This window comes from Corylus avellana, chromosome ca2 (assembly GCF_901000735.1).
Source record: "Corylus avellana chromosome ca2, CavTom2PMs-1.0".
Classification (NCBI taxonomy): Eukaryota; Viridiplantae; Streptophyta; class Magnoliopsida; order Fagales; family Betulaceae; genus Corylus; species Corylus avellana.
The window spans coordinates 6,075,177-6,088,544 of NC_081542.1; the positions used below are offsets into that span (position 1 = coordinate 6,075,177).

At 35.0% G+C, this 13,368-nt stretch overlaps 1 protein-coding gene across 6 annotated transcripts; it reads left to right on the forward strand.

Annotated features, from left to right (window-relative positions):
- The first annotated feature begins 2,844 nt into the window (after positions 1 to 2,844).
- On the forward strand, positions 2,845 to 10,499 carry LOC132168463 (uncharacterized). 6 transcript variants are annotated; one of them, XM_059579451.1, is made up of 12 exons: positions 2,845 to 2,981; positions 3,301 to 3,341; positions 3,471 to 3,571; positions 3,815 to 3,895; positions 4,884 to 4,966; positions 6,197 to 6,248; positions 7,363 to 7,452; positions 7,775 to 7,843; positions 8,007 to 8,108; positions 8,834 to 8,902; positions 9,457 to 9,513; positions 9,956 to 10,499. In XM_059579451.1, exons 1-12 carry the CDS (start codon positions 2,911 to 2,913, stop codon positions 10,049 to 10,051), a joined length of 912 nt encoding a protein of 303 aa, XP_059435434.1. In that variant the 5' UTR covers positions 2,845 to 2,910; the 3' UTR covers positions 10,052 to 10,499. The 6 variants fall into 6 exon arrangements, with proteins under 6 accessions (XP_059435434.1, XP_059435433.1, XP_059435438.1 ...); XM_059579450.1 differs by having other exon boundaries at positions 7,363 to 7,442; positions 7,753 to 7,843; XM_059579455.1 differs by lacking the exons at positions 8,834 to 8,902; positions 9,457 to 9,513; positions 9,956 to 10,499 and adding exons at positions 8,184 to 8,285; positions 8,476 to 8,512 and having other exon boundaries at positions 7,363 to 7,442; positions 7,753 to 7,843.
- The last annotated feature ends 2,869 nt before the right edge of the window (positions 10,500 to 13,368 follow it).

The window sequence follows — 13,368 nt, forward strand, 5'->3', positions numbered from 1 at the left end:
ATTATTATTTTTTTTAATTTTTTTTAATTTATTTATTTTTCTTTCTTTTTTTTAACCCAAAAAAAAAAAAAATTAATGCCTAAAACGACGTCGTTTTGGGCTGAGGTAGGTGTTATAGTTTTGAAGCCCAAAACGGTGTAGTTTTTGAGTCCAAAACGACGTAGTTTTGGTTTAAGGTAAAACGGCGTAGTTTTGGTTGAGGGTAAAATAGGTATAAAAAGTTAAAATGGTCCAAAGTGAGAGAAAATGGAAGTTTAGGAGGCCTAAGTGAGAGTTTTGAAAATTCAGGGGGGGTATTTCAAATCGGCTGGAACTTCAGGGGGGTTTTCTGAAGTTTCCCCAAAAAAAAAAAAGGTCTCTTCCCCAAGAAAAGCTAACATAATTTTTTAGTGAGCCACATAAACACAAATAATATTGTGACACGTTTAAATTACAATAGAAAATAAAAATAAAAATTACAAAATATATCAAAACACTAAATATAAAAATATAAGATGGGGTGGCCAAAACCACTCATGGCCATTTGAGCATATTTGAGGGTGCCTGAACCACCCTTATGGCCATTGAGGGTGGTTCGGCCAACTCAAATGGCAAAAAAATAAAATTTTTAAATTTAGAAGAAAAAAAATTGAGAAGGTCAAGTGATCCGTAACAATTGGCTTTTAAAAAAAATTGGCTTTTAAATAAGACATATTTTCTTTGTGGAACCAATAACCATAACACTCACCTTCTCAGACCTTATAATATACTAGAGATATAATTGAAACAATTTGACATAAGTACACTTGAACGGCATTACATACCTAAACTAGTGTTGTTTTTACATAATGCCAAATGTAAATAGAACCCAACTTAATTAACACCCCCTTAATATACTAGAGCTATAATTGAAACAATTTGACATAAGTACACTTGAACGGCGTACCTAATCTATTGTTGTTTTTACATAATGCCAAATGAAACGGTTAATTAAAGCTATTTGAAAAAACAAATTAAAACAAAAAATGCTTAAAAGAGCATATTTGTTAGGTTCTATTAGCAAATGTAAATAGAACCTAACTTAATTAACACCCCCTCTTTTAAGTAAATAAATTAGGTATTCACTCTACGTGATTTGTTCATATTTCCTTCAAATAGTATATGTTAAAGTGTTTTCTTTGTTTTTTTGTTTTGTTTGTTTGTTTGTTTTTGTTTTGTTTTGTTTTGTTTTTTGTTTTTTGTTTTTTGTTTTTTGTTTTTTTTTTTTGTTTTGTTTTGTTTTGTTTTTTGTTTTTTTGTTTTTTGTTTTTTTGTTTTTTTGTTTTTTTATGGTCTTTCCCAATAATTTTCACCGCTATATATACAGTTCCTAGACACCATTTGAAAGTCACTCAGATTTTTTTATTTTATTTTCTATTTTTATAAAGCCAGCATAGTTTACCAAAAACAAAAACACCATGATCTCATTCAATAGACTTGCAGTGTTTCTACTAATGTGGCTTACGTTGTCTGTGATTGAGTTTAATAATGTTGCAGGAATTGGGAAACATCACCCAAAAACTATAAAAATCATTAATGATTTAGGCCATGGATTGCCTCTTACCCTCGCCTGTAAATCAAAGAACGACGATCTTGGTGTCCACACACTGAAACCAAATGGCTTCTTTGAGTTCAACTTTACACCAAACTTTTGGGGGACTACGCTATTCTTTTGTAAATTTACGTGGAAAAATCAAAGCCATTGGTTTAATATCTACGACTACGCAAGAGACAGTGATGTATGCGTGAATTGCACTTGGAAGATTAAAACTACTGGTGCATGTTTTCTAGACCCCAAGAGAAACGAGTATGATTTATGCTATTTGTGGACTGATCAAAACTCACCTGATCGTGCATGATTACAAGCCAACGACATTCAAAATGAAGAGTTTATCAAGTGAATTGTGAAATAAAGAGCAATTGAAAGTCATTCATATTTCTCTTATAAAAAATTATTATTATTTGATCCAATTGTTTCAAACTTTCGATGTAATGCATCCACAGACAATGGTGATACTTTTTGTGGGCTTGATGTCCATTATTCAGGCTGTAGGCGCTAGCCTCAAGCCTAAGATGATCATGCGCTACATCTTCAAATGTTTTGATATTTTCATTTTCATTTTTTTTTTTTTTTGAAATCTACCATTAAATCTATGAGACTCACATGTGAGTTTTACATATTTAATGATAGATTTTAATATCGCTTATACAGAGATGAACAAAAAATATACAAGAAAATGAAAGCAAAAAATTGTCTTAATTTTAATAGCTTTGTTGACCCCCCTTCAAAAGAAGAAGAAAAAGGATATGGAGTTTTGTTGAATATATTACATCTATCACCATCTATAGATGAGATTATGATCACCGCTCAATAGTCTTTGCAATGCATTAGGATGCCTATAACACCTCCAACTTAATTAGTTGACAGTTAACTATATAGGGGTGTTACTATTTTTTTTTTTTTTTTTGACATATCCATACAAGAGGAGAGAAAGATGAATTGATCTAGTGACCTCCGTTTCATTAAGACGTGGTCTCTAACCAATTGAGTTATCCCTTGAGAATCATGGGTACTGCTAGTATTCATGATAAGTGAGATTTTGTAGCATAAAAAACTTTGGTTTGAAGACTTTTATTGATAGTTTGGGACACATTGCAAAGTGTTTCGTAATATCAATATAGCCACCGACATGGTCGTTCTATATCATTACTCTTATGCCCAGTATGCATTGTCGTTTGGGCCCAACTAAGCCCAGTCATCCAGGCCCATTACTTGATACAACAGCGAAATACCACATGCTTTCACCTTAAACCCTGAATCAAAACCCCTCTCTCTCTCTCTCTGTGTTCTCCATCCTCATGATTTGCGTTTTGACTACTTTCTGAGCAGAAATGGCTTTGAGAAGATTGCAAACGCTTCGTGCTCTGTATTGGACTGCTGGGATTCGAGAATCTTCGTATCTGTAAGTACAAAGTGTCTTCTATAAATGCTGCGTTTGGTTGCTGGGAAAATGTAGGAAATGAAGAAATCACGATGCTGGATTTTAATTTTCGTTTTCTTGGCCGAGAAAAGGATACTATTTGACCATTCAGCTCGGTTGTGCTGAGATTTTAGAGTTCATAACAATAAGAACAGGGGAATTTGAGTTTGAAGGTTTCTTGTTGTTTCTTTTCTTTTCCTGCATTTCTTGGCTGCCGAAGAAATTATAATTGTTTTTTTTTCTTGAATTTTTTTTAAGGTGGAAATAGTGTTTTGAAGGTGGGTTTTGTTTGAATTTTCAGGCTTGGTAGTTCAAGAAGCTATTCAAATGCTATTTCACATGGTAATTATTTTGTTTGAGAGATTATTTCACATTGATTATTTCCTCGAATATGGTTTTCTTAATGTACTTGTAGCTTAATGGGTGGCCGCGCATGTATATAACAATTCATATTGTTTTCTGTGTGATCAGTTCCTGAAATTAATCAGCGGAGCATTTCTTCTTGCTTAAATAATGCCCACAAAGCTTTCCCGTTCATTCGAGGAAGTATGATGACTCTTCGCTCTACGATGGTAACCTTTTCAAAACGTATAATTTAGATTTCAAATTATGATTTTATCTCTTTAACCTATTCATTGGCTGTTACGTCTATCATTCAAGGATAGAGATAATCTCATCCTCACATAAGTAAGGATCGGAGGGTGAGCTCAATGGTTCAATCCTGTATGGGTGTGTGAGTTGTGTGTCTACCTATCAAAAAAAGTTATTTAAATGGGATTCTTTTTGTATCAAGCATCTTATTTTGTTTGTGTTAGGCTGCCGAGTTGTTGCTATTCTCCAATGACACGAGGTTGGTTACTACACAGGCAAAAGCTCCTCCACAAGCGCGACAGATGGTGAGCCATCTTTACTTTTTACACTGGCCATATAATTCTTACTTCTCAGTTTGATTGAAAAATGGTCGCTGGTTCTCATTTTACTACCATTAATGCTATGTTAAAAGATGTAGTTTGATAAGTGCTATATTTGCTCAAAATGTAGACAAAAGATAAAACCTCTTGAACATGAAGGTATACAAACTCCAAAGTACAAAGAAAGACTCAAGAGAACGAGCGTGCAAAGTAGTGATTTTAGAATTTGACCTTCACCTTAAGAGTAGGAAATGAGAATCAAATACATCAAAAAATCCAAACCAAACAGGTCCTTATGATGTTCCTTTTGGATGTGCTGAAGATATCAAAATGGAAGGTATAGATTAAGGCTATCAATTTGATGGTTCTGTGAGAACCATTGGCCTAAGTGTAACATTGTAGTTATATATCAGGAGTATCTGGCTTATTTTCCTTCGTTGCTTATGTGCAACTTTACTTCAAAGTTCTTCTTCAGCATGCGTATCCTTTTGAATTTTGGTTTCTTAATATCTCCCACTTTAAGTTTTAGCATATTAGCAACTCAAATTGATAGACCGGTGATTATACTCCATGTTTAGTAACCGAGCGATGAGGAACACGATCGAAAAAAAATTTGAAATAAACATAATTATCTATGGTGGTCTCCCTTTAGCGAGTGCAAATGTCATTTTCTTTTCTGAAACTGGAAATGTTAGATGCTGGTACAGCATCCTCTAAATTCCATTACTATTTTAACCTTTTTTTTTTTTTTTTCTTCTCCTTTTTGAAATCTGCAAGTGCAAGAACTGTTATTGAATTAATTTTTTTATAGTTCTTTGTTGGAGTTTAACAAGTTATCTGTTAGGTACAATTTTTATTTATTAGTTAGTACTTTTGATAAAGATTATAAATAAACTTCTTTTGTGATAATGATCTTTATTCTGCTAATATGCAATGCAAAGTTGATCACATGCTTATGATATCTTTGGTGCAGGGAGCTCTTAAAGTATCCATGTTGAGTCCTGGATTCATTTATGAACCTTATGCACCTCGTGAACCAATATCATTTTGGAAGAGGTTAGATTTAAACAAGTTTTAAATTTTTTTTTCAAGCTTATAGCTCTACGAATTCTTGTGAAACTGGATGTAGATTATTTATGGTAAGACTTTAAATCTAATCAATATAACTAACTAATAATGAGGTAGCAATTCTGACAGTTCTTTCGAGGTCACATCAGACATCTTTCTTTTTAGTGTGTTTATACTTTATAACTTTTGAACCTGAACATTACTCCCAAATTTTATTATACACCAACTATTTAAGGTAGACAATGTTAATTTAAATACGAATTCAGTTAAATCGTCCAATGTCAAGGTGACGGCTGGTGAGGAGCACTATCAGTTTAATGGTTTTTAAAAGAAGGAAAATATAATGATTGGATAGGGATAGGAAACTCAAAGGCCCTACCCTTTTGACGAATTGGGAGTGATGCAAAATATATGCTGAAATGACATGCTACAGTCAAAGAGAAAATAGAATTAAACCTTTAAGCAATTAACACAGTCCTGAAACTGAAGTCACCGTTAAGAGCATCTATTAGTATTTTCGAGTTCCTCTGAATTTAAGTTTTCTTCTTTTATTAACAAATTAATTCTTATCAATTTTTTTTTTTTTTTTGATCAGTTAGGCAATAATATTCAACTGAAAGAGTGAGTTTATTTAAGTTTGAATGAATGAATCATGGTAGAGGGAGGCATTAAATAATGGGGGTAAAAGGTAATGAAGAAAGATATGATGAATAGGGAGGTGACTAAAAGTATGACCTTAGAGTGGGCAAACTGGCCTAACAAGATACATGTGGGCGACCTCAATTAGTTAAAAAAGGATCTATGGTGCTGACTCCAGCTTAATTGGGATTAAGGCTTAGCTGAGTTGAGTTAAACATTATTGTTTTGGCACCAGGAAAAAAATTTGGACACCTAATCAAGGGAAAAAAAGGATTGTGCTCTGGGACTTGACTCTGTCATATATCTGACTTTCAACAAGTGTCCAGCACATTAATTGAACATGTATGAGTGTCCCACTCCACTCCCACGTACATCTTTGTCTTGGGGATTTTTCACATTTGATGTTTCATGTGGGTGCTTCTATTTGTATGGTATTTCATTTAGCCATTTCATTCAGACTCAGTTTGAAACCCAAAGTGCAATTTTCTTTCAAACCATGTACATTTTATGGTTACTCATTTAGCATAAAGCATATATGTCTGTCCTCCTGTTCAGACTTTTCATGTTTTTATGTGTCAGATGGTTCACAGGAAGTGGTTGGAAAAGAACAAAAGAGGATATTATTCTGGAGGTGACATTCTTATGTGCTGCTTATAATTAGTTGACACTTGTCTGTCCTATTTTTCAAACTGTTTCCTGGATCTATTTTTGCTTCTTTTTCCTATCATAGTAAGCTAATTGGTGTGACCATCAAAAAATTCCATGTTCTGTTGTTCCCTTTTTTCCAATCATTTTCTTTTTTATTTATGGTAATAATAGCTCGAGACCTAGTCCTCCCTTTCGGTTACATGCCTGGTACACTATGCTACAATGGTTTTTGTGCCATTTACTGTTTACAAATTTGGTTGAGGAATTACAAAGAGGATATCTGTTGAGAGGTGATACTCATGCATGCCTGTTTATAATTAGTTCTTAGTACTTTTGTTTCTTATACTTAACTTATTCTTGGGATTTGTTGAGCCTACTTTTTTCCCTTCTAGATGCAGTAGTTGGTATGTGCTCAAATATTGCCTATGTGTTGTGACTCTCTCTCCCTTTGGGATGACTTAATCACTAGACCTTGGCCTTCCCTTTTTAATGCCATGTGTTCTCCACTATGTGATGATGCTTTTTGCACCATTTGTTTCTTACAAATTTCTTTATTTGAATTTGTGACTTCCCACATTGCCTAGGTGTAGAAAAGATGTGTTTATATAGAGCATGCCCTCTCTAAATGGTATGAGGCCTTTTGGGGTAAACCTAATACTAAAATCGTGTGGGCTTGGCCCAAAGCGGACAATATCATATCATTTAGGGCGGGGGGTTACATATGGTGTTAGAGTCATAGACCAGTCTAAGATGGGAGGAGCGTGCACAAGTCCATAAGGGTCGCCAGCGAGGACGTTGGGTCCCAAGAAGGGGTGATTGTGACTTCCCACATTGCCTAGGTATGAAAAAAATGATGTTTTTATATAGAGCATGCTCTCTCTAAATGATATGGGGGTAAACCCAATACTAAAACCATGCGGGCTTGGCCCAAAGCGGACAATATCATATCCTTTAGGGCGGCGTGTTACAGAATTTGTGTATATCATGGCATTATGGAAATGTGAATCAACTATAAAGTAAGGATGTAGATTATGTGAGACAGGCTCAGTAAAGGCACATTTTCAACTGAATTGCATTTCCGATTTTCTTATTTGCAGCTTAAAAGTGCCTATGCAATTAACAAATTAAGAAAATCTGGATACTCAAAGCAGACGTTTTACAATGAGGCCGTAAATAGGTACAAGGAGGTATGCTTTTGGTATGTTCTTTAGTTTTGACCTGCCATTACATTTCTACCAGTTATGCTATGCAATTATATTCAAAATCTTTGAGTCATTGCAAGTAAGAAATGGTATAGATGATTTTTAGAAAGAAAGGACTGGAAAAAGGCAAAACAAAACCAAAACAAAAGATTAGGGTTGGAAAATGAAGTTAAGTTGGGCGTGCCATCTATAACTGCAATGTTTAAACTAAAATTAGTACCTATAGGTAAATAATTTAAGTTCTCGGCATATCATTGGTTTATTGGACTTTTGTGCCGAATGCAGAAATTTTTTCTTCTTTTTCCAGATAAACACTCTAATGGCAACTGGAGACAAAACATCATTAAGGAAAGCAGTTACTGAGAGAATGTACTCTGTAAGCTTCTTTTCTATTCACCTGCTGTAGCACTGCTGCTCTTGTAAGGTTTTATATATTCTCTGCTTCAGTTATGCTGCTCTCGGCCTTTAGAGCTTTTTCAATTTTGACATGAATAATAATTTAAATCTTGAGATCTTGTTTCCGGTATTCTTCTTCACAGGCACTCAAAACTGAAATTAAACAAAGAGAATCCATGTGGAGCAAGGTCCATTGGGAAATGGTCGAACCAGTTGTTAAGATACGAACTTTGCGGGCTCGTCTGGTAAGTAATTGTATTTATTATTTATTTCATGGGCAGTTTAGTTTATTATAAATTAAAGACGATTTCTAACATCAGGATGGCAGGACAAAAGCTGCCCCAACTGCCTTTTCCATACAAATCTATATTTAGATAGGCAGTGATGCATAGGTTGGGGCAGATGCTGGTGACTTGCGAATGGTGAGGCATCAATGAAATTGTATATGTTGAAGTTTGGTCCTATTTGATAAATACCATTCAATTTGCTGCGACTATGTTGTGGACCAGTCTGCAGTATTTTTACTTACCACCTGAATTAGTGAACTGATATGGTCCTCAATATTAGATGTTGAGTTAAAACTTTTTTTTTTTTTTGACATGTCCACACAAGAGGGGGAGGGGGATTCGAACTAGTGACCTTCGCTTCATGAGGTGTAGTCCCCGGCCGATTGAGCTACCCCATGGAGACGATGTTGAGTTAAAACTAAATATCGGTTGAATAGTTGCTGGGATTGAAGTTTTGCAATTGTCACTCTTATTTATTTTATAAAACTGTTATGTTTGTAATGTAAATTAATTTTGATCTCTTTCGGATGATCAATCCCCAACTTGGAACTGTAAAAAGCGGAGTTGCAAATGATATGCTCATCCATTCCACGATGTTTCCTTTTTCTTTACATTTAACTTATAGCATGCCTTTCTCTTTTCTTTTTTTTCTTTTTTTTATTATTATTTTTTTAAAATTACAGATTGGTGTTGATCGCAATGACCTCAGCAAAGTTTTCATTCAACTCACACTCGAGTTTCTGACTAAACAGGTGAACTTAATGTTGTCTAAATTTTCTCTTTAATCATGTTTGTACCAAATCTGTTATTTATTATTTATATTTTACTATCAACATGCACAACTTGGATGTACCCTAACCTAGGTGATAAACATCTTAGTTCTGGAAAACTTAAAGCAGATTAAACCTTGTGTGTGCTTTTTAACAGTTTTGTGCAAGTTTGCAACCATTGTTGGTCAGCAAAGGTGGTGTTTATCTCTGGCAATAGGTTGACTAAAGTGTAAAACATATGAGCAATAACAAATATCTTTGGTATTTGATACCTTTAATTACTTGGGATTCTATAAAACTTAATGGTGTTATGATTATGCTGTTCTTTGTATTCGTGGTATGGAATTATATATATGTTGTTTTAGAATGTCCAAATAAGAGGGCAATTGGACATCGTGGAAATAAATCATCGAGCCAACTTTTATAGGTTTAGCTTTATAGGTTTCTGCATCCATATTCATCTTGCTTTGATTGTTGAAACATGTTAATCTATTGAGAACTTTGTAAAATTTTTAGTTACATGTGTGTTCTTGCAGAAGTTTGAAGCCTATGATTCAAAAGGTTCTGTTGTAGCTGGAGATAAAGCTAAGGAGGTAATATCGGTAGATTTATTTTTGTTGGTGGTGCTGCCAATTTTTTTGGAAGAGTCCTTTATTTAGCTTTTTCTTTAGTTTGAAGAGTGGCTAAGCATCCTGAATTCAGGCACCTTATTTCTAACATGGGCAAACATATATCAATTTGAGCAATGATGACAATAGGAAATACAAATTTTAAATTGCAGTGTCTGTGTGTTAATTATAAAGAATTAATAGGTGGGATGTAAAGGTATTTTTATGGGGTCAATTATCCTTGTAGAGGTGTCCCTTGTTAGATCTCATGGTTGGTTTGACCCCACTGCATGTGTGCACATATATTAGTACAAATATTGGGATTATTTTCTCAAATTCAATGCATTTCTTCAGTATTAAATGTGTTCCTGTACTGGCATTTTTAGTTCTCCTCCCAATATTTGCCAATGCTTATCATGTTATTCAGGTCCTCGTCCGTGATGTATGGGTATTTGAGAAATCTCTCTTTCACCCTGGAGCTTACTGGCGTCTCTGTGGGCGGATCTCACTGAAATCTCCTTAATTGAAGTCTTAGATCTACCATGCTGATAATGATGATTAACTGCTGTTACCCAATTTTGTAAGCTGTGAACTCTGTAAATTTATCAGATCTATTAAACAGATAGAACTGTAAGTTTACAGGATTATTATTCCAATTTCACCTGAGGTTAGCTTTGGGGATCAACTGGAGTTGCGTTGGCAGGTAGAGTTCCTCAAGCAATAAATCTGACACGGTGATCGTTGTTCTTAAAACATTGGGAATGGTTATGTGGAATGTCTTCCTGAATGCCTATCCTCTGTTGAACTATGTAATGGCTTCCTGAATCGCCCAAGGTATGTTTGTGCCTGTGAATTGTCTACATAATGATGTCCTTGTGTCTGGCAAAAGGAATTTCCATCTTAACCTTCCTCCAACCAAGTAAGACTTGTTGAAAAATGTGAGAGTATTATACAATAGAGGAGAATTCCATCTTGAGAAGTAATGGTTTCTTATATTCTTACATGCCCTTTTACTCTCAGCAGAAAATGAACCTTTGGCTAGAGAATTGGAAGCAATCTTTCCCAAACAACCTCCTCTCTTCCACATCTCCAAAGTTTAGTATATTCTGGGGTTTGCAATTGGGAAACATTTGGCCCTTGGATAAGATTGAAATAGCCCTGGACAGCTATGGCCTATGGCCTTGGTGTTGACCTCAGTACAGTGGAACTTTTTAAAACTTATGTTTACAAATCAAATTCGATGCCAACTACATATGGGTAAAATTTAGTTACCACTACTGTAAAAATTACTCGTGAAAGTGAAGTACAATATCATTCTATAGGCTTCACACGTATGGGTAGCTGTGGTAAAAGCATCAAATGGCATAGGAAATGGTTTGGGGTTTAAACTTCTACTGCCAACGCCAAGAAGATTGATCTTATACGCTACTACATTCACCGCAAAATAAATGTGACAGTAAGCTTAAACAGCTTGAATTAGAGCTCTAATTGTGTCATTATTTCTTATCTAATATTTGTTCATACACACGATGACCCAAATCGGGCTATTAATTTTTGACATGATCCGTGAATTCAACATAAAATTAGCGAGTTAAGGTAGAGGGATTTGATTCATTTGAGTAGATGGGTCAGGTTATGGTTGATTTGTATAGTCTTATATCCATGTCTTGATACAATCCAAACTTAGTACGCGACATTCACGGCCAATAATTTTTGGCACAACTTTTAAAAATGACATGAAATTAACAGATTGAGGTTGAAGGGTTTGACTTATATTTAATTAAATGAGTCGGATTATAATTGACCTATATAATTTTATACCGATACTTCGACACAATCTAAGTTCCAATTCTGCCGCACTCTTTGTTTTTCTCTCTTCTTTGCGTTATACACAAAATCACTCAGCAAACCAAGTGAATTGACAGTGACCTTTTTTTTTTTAAAAAAAAAAAAAAACTATTCATGCAGGTTCAATCCTGCCACGCATTCAACGCCCAAAGTTTGAGGGATGTATGCCATTTTTACAAGCAAAGCCTAGAAATATTCTTTATAGGTTCATTAACTTCCACCACAACTTTATGAAGTGCAGAAACATTTAAGTTAAATCTCTCTTTGAAGAAAAGCAAAGAATCTTGCACAAACAATCCCCATACCATACATACTTCCAAGTTTCTATTCACTTCTACCGCATTATTTGCATCATTCATCCAAAATAACCTCTCCCCCAATACCACCAACATACCATCCCTCCCCATACATCTTTGGACATAGTTTAAAGATGGATCAAAGAGAACACCAACTCCAATCTTTGAGCATCTGCCACAGGCTCTTCAACTTCATCATGAAAACCATCGTATCGCAGGCGCTCAAGACTGTGCCTTTGGGCTCTCCGCCGCTGATTCACGGTCACCCAATCGCTCATGGAAGACCCTGCGAAGCTGCACTTTCGGGAGCCAAGGAGGTCCCAATAGTTCAAGGCAGTGATGATGAGACTATTTCTTCTCCACAAATAATCAAGGATAACAATGATTCGTGCATAGATTCTGGAAAAAGGCCAGAAGAGGAAGCACCAATTTCTACAGCTGCAGCTCAGCTACCAAAAGCTCCAAAGAAAACGGTTAGCATAAATGAAGTGGTGGAGGAGATAGGTACGCCTAAGAAGAGCAAGAAAATGAGCAAAGTTACCAGAAAATCGACTTCGTTTGAGCGTGAAGAAGATGATCCAAAGCCTGTGAAATCAATTCTGAAGTTGCCCTCTAAAACAAATGAAAAATCTGATTCGTTTGTGAATCGTAGTAGCGATTGATGAGTGTTCTTCATGCATGTATATCAAAGCATTCAAGCAAATATGATTAAGTTCATTCAATAAAATTGCAGCATAGATGAATTGTGCAGATATTAAGGTTCTTAATTAGTTCTACAATCTTGGAAAGTAATATGATCCATAGATATTTGCACCCTCAAGGAGAATAGAGAACAAAAGCCTATAGCCATTTGAATTGCAATATCTTTGGCACAATAAATTCACTAACATGTCCCTATTCCAAAACACAAAATTCAGCAACTTTCTGTCTTAAACTGATTCAGCAAATAGCAGGGAGCTCCCATGGGGTGAAGGGGCTGAAGAGCTGGGTTGTTTATGAGTGTGCAAACATGATGAGACTGATGCCACAGGGTCATGTCATGGTGCAAAATGATCATTATAAGTTGCTGCAACAATGCCAGATATAAGTAAATGGATTTCAATATGTTTAGGAGTTTGATATTTATTGTGATTAACATACATGGCAAGTCCATTCAAGAAATTGTGGCCATGGATTCTTTTATGGTCTGATCATATGATATATTTGAGCATAGATGACTTCCTGCAATACCCTTCCAGAGCCAAGAAGCCCTAGGGTCAATAGGGACAGACAAAAGGTGGTGGTGTTAAAGATATTTTGCAGAAAGGGCTTCTACCCAAAGAAGGTACCTTTGTTAGAAATTTCCAACCTAACTTGGATAGGAAGGAAGCCTGTCCAGATGATCAAACTTTACCTGTCAGCAGTTTTTTTTTTTTTTTTTTAATGGGATTATAATATGACAAATACAAAAAGTAAGAAGGAAAGAAAAACAAATGTATAAATGTCTTAAAAGTTTTTCATTAATATGACATGAACTTATGCGGGTTCTCGGTAATGATACATCCTATGGATAATTGGATATAATTAACAGCTCTCTCTATAAAAGTGTTGTGAAAATATACCTAATCTTCATAACGTACCGCTAAAGCAACCCCAAAATCAAAAGAAAAAAATTGTAACGTTATTACCAATTTCCCATGCCCAAAACCAAAAAGTT

What these genes read in the sequence shown, in the direction of transcription:
- LOC132168463 (XM_059579450.1), top strand. Translation starts at nt 2,911, where the DNA reads ATGGCTTTGAGAAGATTGCAAACGCTTCGTGCTCTGTATTGGACTGCT. An exon ending in TGACTCTTCGCTCTACGATG is followed by an intron (nt 3,572 to 3,814) that starts GTAACCTTTTCA and finishes TGTTTGTGTTAG; the next exon opens with GCTGCCGAGTTGTTGCTATT. An exon ending in CCAATATCATTTTGGAAGAG is followed by an intron (nt 4,967 to 6,196) that starts GTTAGATTTAAA and finishes TTTATGTGTCAG; the next exon opens with ATGGTTCACAGGAAGTGGTT.